Consider the following 12,479-nt stretch of genomic DNA (forward strand, 5'->3'; position numbering starts at 1 on the left):
TGTCCATTGGGTTCAGCTCTGACCAGAGACACTTCTTACACAGCTGTGCTGTTGCTCCAACACGGTTTTTGGCAAATTGCAAACAGAACCAGCTATGGCTGTTTTCTGGCCACCCTTAAAACCAAGTCCATATTTCTGCTGTTCACAGCTGGTAGTTTTCTTGATTCCCAAAGCTATCATGACCATCTTGTGGCTGTCCAATATTTGTTCCATTTTGGGATGTTGGATTGCTGTTTGAGATGTTCAAATTATGAGTTATTGTTTCATAGCCCAAACCTGCTTTCAGCAACTGAATATAATGATCCACATTAGTCTGCATGATGCTGTTTATTCACAAATATTTCCTAACAATCTTCTGCTGTCTTGACAGAACAGCTGTATTTATATAAACTCTCTTTACCAGTTAAGGAAGTTGTGAAGGCAACTCTTGGTCTGCATTTTATTTTGGGGTGTCAGAGTAAACAGGTGCTGAATATATATGCCTTGTCCGTCTTTTCAAACTTTTGTAGAAAAGAAAAAAAAATAATCTTGTAGCATTTACCCTTTACTTCTCTATCATGCACCGTTTGGTGCTGCACATAAAATCTTATTAAACTACATTAAGGTCTGTAGCTGCAATGTGGCAAAATATGGAAAAGTTAATAATTTTGCAAGCCGCTGTTGCCCTATATGTGAGAAGAACAAACATCACTGTGTGGAGAAAACATCAGGAGATATGATTAAAGCATCTGTGCCATTAATTCATGCCGGCTCTCCAACTATGCAAAACATAATTATTATAATAAAGCCGTGTTGACTAGTAAACATTATTGCTACCAAACCTGGGAACTTTGTCTGCAGCTCGAAAAACACACATTTATGTTATAAATTATTCATGAGATTTCTTGCATTAGTGAGCTCCACAGGAGACAGAAAAAAGGTTTCAGCTTCAATAAAACATGCTTCCTCTGATTAAATACTCTGCTACTGTTGCAGAGGAGAACGAGCGGCTGAACTTTTAACAATTTAATGCAAGGGCGAGATGTAGGTGAACATCAAGGGGCCTGTTTGAAACAAACACATCCTCAAGTTTCACTGTATAGTTAGAATGGATTTATTAATGCCACGACTATACACCAAAGTTCAGGTACTACTCAGTTAACTTTTGAAGCACCAGGGCTCTGAAAAAACTTGCAGCACAACACAGGAACAGAACATATAGAACTATTACCGGATAAGGTAAAACTGTACCAAAATGCATCTGGATAAGAGTGTAGATACGGCATGCTTACGGCTCTGGAAGATCAGATTTATAGAAAAATGCTTGTTGTGAAAAGTCTTATCACATGGTCAGAAAGATATAAACAACAAATAGAACATACATAGCTACTTTTCTTTTGCCGATTTGGATGCTTTAATTGTTTTTGTAAGCAAGTCAGAAAACGGTCAAAATACAAGCACATCAAAAAAAAAAAAAAAACAACAAAAAAACGTGGCAAATCAAAAAACAACAGAAGCCACCAGTCACAAAAAGTGATGCATACAAGGTGTATACACAGGATATTTGCACTGATCCATTCAAAAAATAAGCCCTGTTTAGCTTTTGGCAGACATTCATTTTCACATTCACAGATCATCATCTAAAAACTAGCACAGTACCAGAAATTTCACAAGTACATGCAGTGAGTCGCAAATTCTGGGTCATACATATCCGTACTGATGAGGCTGCCGAAGAAGCAGGGAGGGAGTGTTAAAGTTCACAAATATTTCACATAACACACCCTCGAAACTGTTCATTTTCTAAAGCTAACTCATGTTAGGGGGGAGGTGGAGGAAGGGATATGATTTTGTTGGGGTGGGATTAAAAAGGTAAGCCTGCAAACCAGCTTATGCCAGCTTGAGCCACACATCTTTCACTACCTCTTCTTGACTCTTCTCCCTCTCATCATCCAGGTCAGGACAGGGGCGTCACTGCTCCGGCACAGATGTGTCGTCTCTCTCTACTGCCCCCGATCTTCCTGTCTCTAAAAACAGAAATAGGCGAGGCGTAGTCAGGATATGAAGAACCTAGAAAGGACTGTTCCTATATCTATTACCGTCAAGGTTAAAGAGCCTCTCAGACAAAGCGACACACTGATCGTACTGAAGTTGAGAAAAGCTATTGGGAAAAAAAAAAAGTGAGAAAACGTTTGGTGCAAATATGTTTATTACCTCTCCAAACTTTTAGTGTACAGTTTATACTGGAGTTTTCTTGAGGGTGACTGTTGAAATGACTGATGAGAACGTCTCTTGTAGAAAGGGGGTCTACCCCTGCGGGAGGAGCTCAAGACGCTCAGTTTCCCTCCGACAGGTCCATTAATTCTGCTCGGCCGTTTTAGGCTTATACTGTACCTAATGCACCTGCAGCTATAAATACATCTCCTACCTAAAGACACAAAGCATCCAGCAACTGGGTTAGGGAGAATTATTGATGCAGATCCACCATGTTAAACACGCTCACCTGATTAAAACCCGGCCATACTTGGGAAAGAAATGGGTCATACATATTTAAAGTTTTATTTTAAGTTCATGGAGGTTGATTGGAATTACGAGGAGTGAAGGTTGATGGAAAGAATTATCTTTGTAATCTGCATTTCATTTTTTCATTCTTTCCTTTTTTTGTTGTTTTCATTTTTTTTATTTTCTTGCCTGAATGTAGGTCAGTCATCGCCTCACCATATGTAGCTTTAGCTATTCTATGGCCAACATTTTTTGTACCTCTCCATCTAACTATGTGTCATTTCATACTTGCAAGAGTACAACCAACAATCTAAGGTGTTTTTCTATCTTACTCAAACTCTACTTCAGGTAAATGTGAACTTAAAAAAAATATATACCAGCATGAGGACACTTTGAGTTGTTTTGTTTTGATGAGGAACATCCAGAGTCTCAAACAGAGACTCTCCTCAAAAGGAGATGCAGTGTAGCAAAAACCTCCCAGAAGGTAATACACTGTCAAAATAAACTAAGCCTGTAATTCAAAACTAAGACTTGTTGTTTATGTATATGGATGTAATGGTGTGCTAACATACAATATGTATGATAGGAAGACTGGGTGATGCAAAGGTATGAAATGGAGTCTGAACTGACTGACCTGCACCTGGTTGAGGATATGTGAGTCATGCTAATTTTCTTGAAAAATGCAACAGTTTTCATTTCTTTTATGTCATGTTTTCTTTTTTTATTAATGATCGTTTTTGTGTTTCTTTTTTGTTATTGCTATTTTGTTTTGTTTCTCGCAGTTGCCTCGCAGTTCAGGCTCCAGACTTCAGGATTATGATTGTTGTGCCAAGTTCACCCTGATGCTTGGATCAGATCTTGCCTGTCATGCCACTGAGTCAATAAAGACCAACATGCAATGAGAAGAATATCTCACTGTCCACAGTAAGATATACACATAAAAAAAATAAGACATCGGAGTAACCATTTCATTCATCTTAACCCTAACATATCGTCACCTTTCTAAAGGAATGACGGTGGTGATTATATAAAATGTTTGTTTTCAAATTTCTACTCATCGCTCCAAAGACACATCCTGCTTTGGTAAAGATCTGAACAGAACGAGAGATTATAACTGTGATGATTATTGGCTCAGATCATAAAGAGACATTAAGACATTGACATTATCACCCAGATGTTTTGGTAAGGCAAAAGTCTTATTTTAAAATAAATTTACAAAAACAGGAAACCTGTTCTACAGGTTGCTATATTAATCAAATACAAATTAAGTTATGTCTTTAGCAAACATTGGAGGATTATATTATTGGTCAAGCACAAACTGCCTGCACTTTCAGCTCCATGGTTACAAATGTGACGCAATGTTTGTTAAAAGAAACATTTCCGAACTCAAGGTTCAACATCAATTAATAATGTTGGTAATTAATTATCAGTAATGTTGATAATAATTAATATCCATAAAGCAGTAGTATTAATCTTACCGTTTGTGGCAACTCTTCAAATCTAAAGTCCTAGTAGTCTATGTATCTTATATCATTTGAATTTCTTTTGCTTTTATTAAATTTTTTTAGATAAATTTATTTCTCACTAAATTCTATATGTGAGTTCTTGTCTACATTTCTATGCAAATTGTTTCATTTTGTATGTTTGTTGTGATGTGGGATAAACAAAAAATTATATATATAATTTATATATATATATATATATGTATATATATATATATATATATATATATATATACATATATATATATATATATATATATGAACCGGCAGTGTTTCATTGACAAAAATAAATAATAGTAATAATAATAATAAAAACATTTCCTTGGACTTTTGTCACCCACAGAAATGCTGGTTTGTAAAGCTTAAGCTCAACTCGTTGAGTATTTTGTAATGTAATAATTAAAAGTTGTTTTTTTTCCCCCACCTACTCTCTTACATCAAATAGAGACTAGTAAATAGGTGCGAGATGACGGTACTTGACATTTTCCAAGCAAACGGAACCTGAATACCTTCTGCCTCTTGCATCTAGAGGCAGATTAATCTGAGCTCTCGAGGAGAAAAAATGAACTGAGACATTCAGTCATCTGTCGCTATCCCGTGGGGTAATTAAATGAGTCACTCAGTTATGTCTTGCATTAATCACACTTGGGTTAAACCATGAGGGACTTTTAAAAGACAGACTGAATTATGTATAGGATTAAATGGCTGTTGTCATAATGTTTAAGATTATATTAGTGTTCCTTCAATATGTGTTTGTCTCAGAGAAGACATCCTGAGAATATCAGATCATGTTGCTTTATCTAAATATTCTGTCACTGTGATCAAATAAGTAACTTCCCCATCACTTACCTTAAGTTGTCTAGTGTAGTTATGACGTGATGAGAGCCTCTCTTACCATATTTACAATCGCTAACCATAATGCCCTCTTTGCTGCATTATGGGACTTAGTCTTACCCCTTGGCTCTACAACACTGACCTGAGCCCCCCTGGCTGCTGTTGAGCACATCCCCAGTGCTGCTCACCTCCTCCCCTTCGGTTTTGTCCTCTGGCTTCATCTTCTTACGAGTCATGTGGCCGCGGAAGCCAGCCTGGATCTTGGCAGCGGCTCTGTTGGCCTCGGGGTCGTCCAGGGGGATGTCCAAGATGTCCTCCTCCTCCTGGGGTCGGCTGCACTCCTCCTGCTACGAGAGCAAGCGAGTTTACAGCAGTGCGGGGAACGGACTTGAGGATCATGCGATGGTGTTTTCTCTTAATTCCTTTCCATGAAACACTTGTGGGAGTTTTTCCACCAATAACAGATTGTGAGACCATATTTTGCTAGGTTAACTGTAAATGCTTAACAGTTGTATTTTTTTCTTTTTCTTTTTTGCCTGAAGCATGTTCGTTTTAGCAGCTGTGATCCGTGTTCTCAGTCTGTCAACATTCAACTCTTTCCAAGTTTTGATTCTGTTTTTGTCAATGAAACACTGCCGGTTCAAATCTACTAATTTAAAAAAAAAAAAAATTCTGGGTTTTGTTTTCTGTGTTTTTATCTTCAAAGAAGGTGAGGAAAGAGTTCAATCTTTCATCATGAGAAACTAACAGTGCCCAAAATTTGAAGACTGCAGATTGAAGGTACTTTACATCATTCCAAACTGGCCAAATTCACACCCAAAGTCACCTGTCAAAGAAATAAAAATACACCTTCTCTTCAGCATTCCCCCCCATTAAAAAGACGATCCAGCAAAACAAATTGTTGCAGTCCACGACAGCCACTCAGAATCCACTGTCCCAGAGGACAAGCGGAGTGGGCGGGAAGAGAAATTCCTGCTGGTGACAAATTGTCAGTGAAAAAGTGCCACGGATATTGATGAGTTATGTAAACACCTATTCAATTTTTGTGGAGACAACAGATTGTGCGTACGTCGTGCTTTGCGTGTGGTAACGAACTGACATTTCCCACTAAAGAAATGCAGCCCACAGAATGGTCCCACTGCCATCCCGCTATCTCAGTGAAGCAGCGCATCATGTCTCCAGTGAAACCCCTTCTAGTGTGGGAGTGTGACCACCCACCTGTTCGGCCAGCATTCATTAGCCTCTCTGTCTGACTGCTCACAGAGCAGCCAGCATCCAGCTCTTTCACAGGAGAACAGAGACATACACTGCCAAACACATCTATTGTGTAAAGTTGGAACGTTTTCTTTCTTTACAACATATTCACTTCTTTTAAAGAATTTAGCTTTGAAAAAAAAATAATAATACCAGGGAAAAAAAAATAACGCACCGCCTTAAAGGACAAAAAACAACAATTCTAGCTTCTGCATGCAGTTTGACATTCCCAGTAACAAAACCTTGGGGATTGTCTTAAAGTAACAACAGATTCATCCAAACAGCTAAAAGGCGTTTAAAGTTCATCTGAAGCATTTACTCACATTGTGACAGTCCATTTCTTTTGCTCTGGGACGACTTCAGTCTTCAAGTGAGCTGATCTAGTTTAACTCGAGTGCCTGAATAAATTCTGACTTGGGCCAAGGAGGACGCTCTTTAAACGGGTTTCTGATACAATACAGATGCCTGACTGGCTCTCACTAACAGTCGCTGTATGTTCAGTAACAGTCGCTCACGCACAGAGGGAGAGGGAGAGAGAAAGAGAGAAGCAGGGACACACAGAGAGAGAGGGAGAAGAGAAAGAGAGACCTCCTACAAACATAACAGCATGTGTTTCATCCTTTCGGTCTCATTAGGGTTGCTGACCTACTCTGCTCACTTTACCCTTGCAAATGTCTAACAGATCCACAAAGTACAACATCAAAATGGAAATTACACATCACATGAGCAAGCGAAAGATTTAGTTTAACCATCTTTGTGTAAACAGAAAGCCGGTTCTGCACGGAACCTGTATTATTAAAATTTGACAACTTTCTCCATCACGGTAAGAAACTTCACAATTAAGAAAAAAAAAACAAACAAAAAAAACCCAAGTGTCCAGCCTGGACGTACTATTTAAAGTCCAGATGGCAAAAAAAATCTACTAATAGTGTGAAAACAAAAACTGTGCAAGCATCTTGGAACGTTTTTTTTTGCGCTGGGAGGTGTTATAAATTTATTAGAGGCAGAGAGAGCTAACAGTCCTCTCCATCCCTCTGATCCCAGCTGGTACGGCCGCCCACACTCCTCTGCAAGCCTAACAGACAAGACGGGGGGAGAGAGGGAGGACCAGAAAACATCCATTTATCCACGTTGTATGTTAAACAGCAACGCAGTGATGCCAATTAGCTGAGCAGTTCATCATGGTAATTGCGGCACATGCCTTACAGCTCGAAGCTGAGTTGCTCTGATAATTAATCGATCAATATTTAGACATTTTAAACACATTTAAATAGGTGGTAACGAATCCCTATGTAGCTAAGCTGCTTAATTTGTATTGTGAACATCAGTATTTAAAATTGAGTTAGTGAAAAGTGAAAATATAAGTCATAATCAAAAATACGTAGGTGTCACCATAGCTGTCTTAATGTTGCAAAAGTGGCCTCGTTTTAACTTATGTTAGGGGATCTACTTTTTACTCAGTGAGTTAGAAACTGTTCTAAAAGGTACAGCACTGATACAGAGGGTGCCTAGCAACTATCAGCATCACCATCTCCTATTAAATCCATGACGATACGTGGATGGTGAGGGAGTTACCATAGTAACATTCTCGGTACCCCTTCCTACACTCCCTCCCTGTATGTTTGGAGAAGCCTGGTTGGTCCAGACAAACCAGATGGGGGTTTTACCTGTGACAGCACTGAAAATGTTTGAGAAATTGTTTAGTCGTCCTTTTAGAGAGATTACAGAGACCAGTTTCACTCTGGGGGCGCTGCGTTGGCTCCCAGGAGGAGACTTGATCTAATCCAGACTTTTTTCTTTTTTTTTACAAGAAAACAGGCATTGATACAGAGGGATGAAGACCACCTAGTCATTTCTATCATCATGCCAGAAAAGATGGCATTTAAAGTATCAGAGGGAAAATGACACATCATTACAAAGAATGAAATATTTTGGAGACATTTTCAAACATTTCCCTCCAGACAGAGATGTGTTCCTATAAAAGGCCCCAGTTTCTATCAGAGGTTTACAAACACCAAACATTAATATTTATGTCACAATAATGTTGAGCTTTTAATGATTTATTTAAACGATTCTCTATTTGAGAGTGGATACACAGTATATACAGGATTAAACATATGTGGATACACATACAGGATTAAATGGATACACAGTATATACAGGATTAAACATATGTGGATACACATGCAGGATTAAATGGATACACAGTATATACAGGATTAAATATATAATATTGGAGAAAAGGTAAAACAACAACAACAACTACAACAACAAACAGCACTTATGTAGTCATTAGCAACCTCCCGGCATATTCTGCAAGGTTAGTTGATCCATCTTCTGACCCAAAATGGCGGAGTTCATTTAAAATATTTCTTTTCCTGGCTCAAAGCCCATGAACTTTGAATGAGGTCGAGGTGTGGGGCATTCCAGAATCTTCAGGCCTGTAGATATGTTGAAAATATGGAAACATTTATTATTTTTATTGCTTTTATTTTTAATTAATTAGTTATCAAAGTGGTAAGAACAAGGAGCTCTTTCTGGCCTGGAAATTTTCCTGCTTCACAAAGACTGTGTACAACTCATTTACAGTGTCGAAGTCCAAGGCTGCAGAATTGATTTTGGTCATTTTTAAATTTCTGACCAATCATGTGTGAAATCACACTCAAAAAAAGTTCTGCCCAGAATATGTGTCAAAAACAAGCCGAAAGAACTCCTGAAGGGGCGTTGCAAAAACAGAATGGCGTCATTAGTCGGACAATTAGGCGGTTTCAATGCATTAATAAGGGAGGTTTGCTCAAATATTATGGAGGGTAATATAATGATCAGTTTCAGTTCTACTCAAGTTATGGCAGTAAAAGAAAATTGCTTGCAGAAATTGTGCAAATATTAATTTTACTGCATAGGAAAAGTGTGAAATGCATCATAATATAGACTGGACAGTTTCTCAAACAACCAGGATTACCTTGTCGCTGTTGTTTGCGCCTGCTGTGCTCTCCTCCTAAATCCCAGCAGGTCCTTCCTCTTCCTCAGCATCAGCAGGTGTCCCATCAGAATTATCAGAAGGAGTCTCCTCATATTCATTATCCACTTCAGGAGTAAAAATTTCATCTTCTTCTTTAAATGTCACCTGCTTGAAGGACTTCTCAGAGACTGTTGGACTTACACTGCTTTTCTCAGGAGAAACTTGAGTCTCCGTAATTTCCTTCTCTTTCAGAGTTTCAGTTACTTCCCTCTCACCTGGAGTCTCAGTTATTTCCCCTTCACCTTTAGTCTCTGTTATTTCCTTCTCTTTCAGAGTTTCAGTTACTTCCCTCTCACCTTGAGTCTCAGTTATTTCCCTCTCACCTGGAGTCTCAGTTATTTTCCCCTCACCTTGAGTCTCCGTTATTTCCCCTTCACCTTTAGTCTCCGTTATTTCCCCTTCACCTTGAGTCTCCGTTATTTCCCCTTCACCTTTAGTCTCTGTTATTTCCTTCTCTTTCAGAGTTTCAGTTTTATCCCTCTCACCTTGAGTCTCAGTTTTATCCCTCTCACCTGGAGTCTCAGTTATTTTCCCCTCACCTTGAGTCTCCGTTATTTCCTTCTCTTTCAGAGTTTCAGTTACTTCCCTCTCACCTTGAGTCTCCGTTATTTCCCTCTCACCTTGAGTCTCAGTTTTATCCCTCTCACCTTGAGTCTCAGTTATTTCCCTCTCACCTTGAGTCTCAGTTATTTCCCTCTCACCTTGAGTCTCCGTTATTTCCCCTTCACCTTTAGTCTCTGTTATTTCCTTCTCTTTCAGAGTTTCAGTTACTTCACTCTCACCTTGAGTCTCAGTTATTTCCCTCTCACTTTCAGTGTCTGTTATTTCCTTCTCACTTTGAGCTTCATCCTTTGCTTCTTGTTGGGTGTCAGGATGAATTTCATACTGATTTCCAGGTAATTCCTCAAGCTGGGTTGTTATAGTTTCTGTCTCTTCAGCAGAATATGTGTCGTCTTGACAAATTGATGTTTTTGTTTCACCAGGCTTTGAAGCAGAGGCGTCCACAAGAAGAGTCAAATGTAGAACGCTCTGAAGTGATTCTGATTCTACAGTATGCTCTTCTTCTGAGCCAACAGTTTCCTGCTCTCCAAATGCACCAACTGGTTGATCTTCATCCTTATATTCCTGATCCTCCCACCTTTGGGAAGGACTTTCCCCCTCGCTTACATCTGAAGTTTCATCGGCTTGGTCCACCTGAATCAAGCTCAGGTGTAGTAGGTCATCATCTACTTCACTATCTAGTCCGATAATTTGACTAGGTTCAGCTTCGGTAAGCTCATAATCTTTGTCTATCCCGCTCTGTTCATCTGCTTCAGATGTCTGTTCTGTATCTTGTAGTTCAGTTTCTTCATCCTGTGAGCCTTCAGCCGAATCAGTTATATCTGAAATTGGAAGATGTTCGGTGGAAAGAGCTGCATCTTCAACTGAGTGACTTGGCTCTTCTTCAGTTTCGAATTCGCTTGGTTTTCTCCTAAGAAACAACGAAATGGAACATTTTTAGAAACATTACAGATTAAAGCAATGCTTAGAATTTATTAAATGCATCTTTCAAACTCAACTGCAACCTGTGTATGTTCTCTGCTGCTTTTAGTGTCAAGTAGTTCTGTTCCACCATTTCCTCTCAGCCATGACAAAGAAAATCTTCTTTTTTTTCTTCTTCTTGTTTGTCTCACTTAAATGTTTTAGGTCATCAAACAAATTTTGATATTGGGTATAACCTGAGTAAATACTAAATTAAATTTTCTGCTTGAAAAAAATCTATCCAATCGAACCCTACCCTACGTGAAAAGGTGGCCACAGGCATGACTCTCTTGTTAAATCATGAATTAGTTGTGATTAACCATATTTTTTGGTTTAATTTCACAAGCCACATTTACTAAGTGCTAAATTACTAATCAAGAAATCACCTGAGTAGAACATGTCAGCAAAATGTGGCCCAAAAAACAACACATCATGGCCTGTTCTAAAAACAAAGCAGTCAACTGAATAAGACCACTGTTTCCCAAACTTGGTTTATTATGGGGGCACTGCACAAGCTTGTTATTTCTCCATTAACTGCTTAAGTCTGTTGAAGCAGGCCAACCTCTAACAATACTTCATATGCAGAGTTCACATGCTTTGAGTTCCAAGGATTTTGGACAAAATAAAAAAAATAAAAGATAGGTGATGTGTTTCTGTACATATTTCACATCATTAATTGTAATTGGATTATCAAATCAGCTGAATTTGCTAGAAATGCATTGGGATTGCTCTTAAATCTTTGCTCTGAAATCTCAATTACAATACTAGTGTAATTGTATCACACTAGTATGAGTTGGATTGATTTTGTTATATTTCAGTGTAAAGGGATACTGAAACGACAGAACCTATTTGTCTTCAAAAGTACATTGAGAAAACAGTGGTTGTAAAATGGCCTTATATTAACTCACTTAGTAGAGTTGAAAGGTCAATATAAAAATGTAATAAATGACAAATTGAGTAAGGTTTTTTATTGATGAAAATGTAAACTCCAATGCAATTTCATCAGAGCACATTTCTATCTTTTCTCTCATGTTCTTCATCTCCCTCTCCTCTTGATCGTGCTTGCTGCACTTAAAGTGACACTCACTTGGAAACGTGGGCCTCCTCTGTTGCTGTTTCCTTTTCAAGACCAACAGTCTGGAAAAAATAAAAAATAATAATACAATAAACTAACACAGACTCAGTTTTGTTAGCCATGTTAAGAGCTGTAACTTCAAAGAGTGTGTACCTCAGTACTCTTGAAAGCATGGTTATTGTAGAACCTGTCTTCCAGTCTGGCAGCCCACTCAGAAGGGTCCATCCCACTTTCTGTGAAGAAAGAAGGAAACACAGTTTTTCCTTATTTAATGAAATATGAAGTTTCAATAAAGTATTGTCATTTCATTTTCTTATGATCGGTTACCTTCTCTTTCTTTCAGAAGTTTGTCAAAATACTGCGCTGCATATGCAGGGATGTTGTCCGGCTGGTCCCGCAGAATCTCCCGGGTCAGTCCCTCTAAGAGGGCCCCAAATCCCCGAGGTACCCTCAGGTGAGTGTTGGAAAAAGGCACTGACATTTTCCTGAACCACGTGCCTGATTCCAAGCTATGATAACAGCAGAAAAAGGTTTCCGGCTTTTCACAAGTGAAATGTCACCACTAATTTAGCATCTGTAGTTAACGGACTTTCTAAATGTTGTTTGGGTTCGTAATTAAATCGCGCTGTCGAATCAGTTAACTGTTTAAATGTAAACCATCTTTCTTAAAAATCCGTTCTAATACAACGGCTTGTTGTGACCTGGAAGCATTTTAAATCGACCTTTACCGAATCGTTTATAGTTATCTAGCGCCACTACTAGTGCTGTGTCTTGTTGACATCTGTTACTTAGC

General features: G+C 38.6%; 2 protein-coding genes across 7 annotated transcripts; both read right to left on the minus strand.

The window, feature by feature from the left end:
* Positions 1 to 1,069: 1,069 nt before the first annotated feature.
* On the minus strand, positions 1,070 to 6,625 carry LOC116708043 (neurogranin). Of its 3 annotated transcripts, none has more exons than XM_032545802.1 (3): positions 6,392 to 6,625; positions 4,957 to 5,158; positions 1,070 to 2,003 (listed from the first exon to the last, which is right to left on the minus strand). In XM_032545802.1, the coding sequence occupies exons 1-3, from the start codon at positions 6,404 to 6,406 to the stop codon at positions 1,948 to 1,950; spliced, it is 273 nt and encodes a 90-aa protein (XP_032401693.1). In that variant the 5' UTR covers positions 6,407 to 6,625; the 3' UTR covers positions 1,070 to 1,947. The 3 variants fall into 3 exon arrangements, with proteins under 3 accessions (XP_032401693.1, XP_032401692.1, XP_032401695.1); XM_032545801.1 differs by having other exon boundaries at positions 4,957 to 5,161; positions 6,392 to 6,607; XM_032545804.1 differs by having other exon boundaries at positions 5,003 to 5,158; positions 6,392 to 6,597.
* Positions 6,626 to 8,112: 1,487 nt separating this feature from the next.
* Positions 8,113 to 12,466, minus strand: LOC116708040 (chromatin modification-related protein EAF7). 4 transcript variants are annotated; one of them, XM_032545797.1, is made up of 7 exons: positions 12,014 to 12,466; positions 11,840 to 11,919; positions 11,699 to 11,748; positions 9,792 to 10,561; positions 9,495 to 9,629; positions 9,031 to 9,251; positions 8,113 to 8,509 (listed from the first exon to the last, which is right to left on the minus strand). In XM_032545797.1, the coding sequence occupies exons 1-6, from the start codon at positions 12,165 to 12,167 to the stop codon at positions 9,067 to 9,069; spliced, it is 1,374 nt and encodes a 457-aa protein (XP_032401688.1). In that variant the 5' UTR covers positions 12,168 to 12,466; the 3' UTR covers positions 8,113 to 8,509; positions 9,031 to 9,066. The 4 variants fall into 4 exon arrangements, with proteins under 4 accessions (XP_032401688.1, XP_032401686.1, XP_032401689.1 ...); XM_032545795.1 differs by having other exon boundaries at positions 9,495 to 10,561; positions 12,014 to 12,465; XM_032545798.1 differs by lacking the exon at positions 9,495 to 9,629 and having other exon boundaries at positions 12,014 to 12,464.
* Positions 12,467 to 12,479: the final 13 nt, after the last annotated feature.

Source organism: Xiphophorus hellerii, chromosome 18 (assembly GCF_003331165.1).
Source record: "Xiphophorus hellerii strain 12219 chromosome 18, Xiphophorus_hellerii-4.1, whole genome shotgun sequence".
In the NCBI taxonomy this organism is placed as follows: domain Eukaryota; kingdom Metazoa; phylum Chordata; class Actinopteri; order Cyprinodontiformes; family Poeciliidae; genus Xiphophorus; species Xiphophorus hellerii.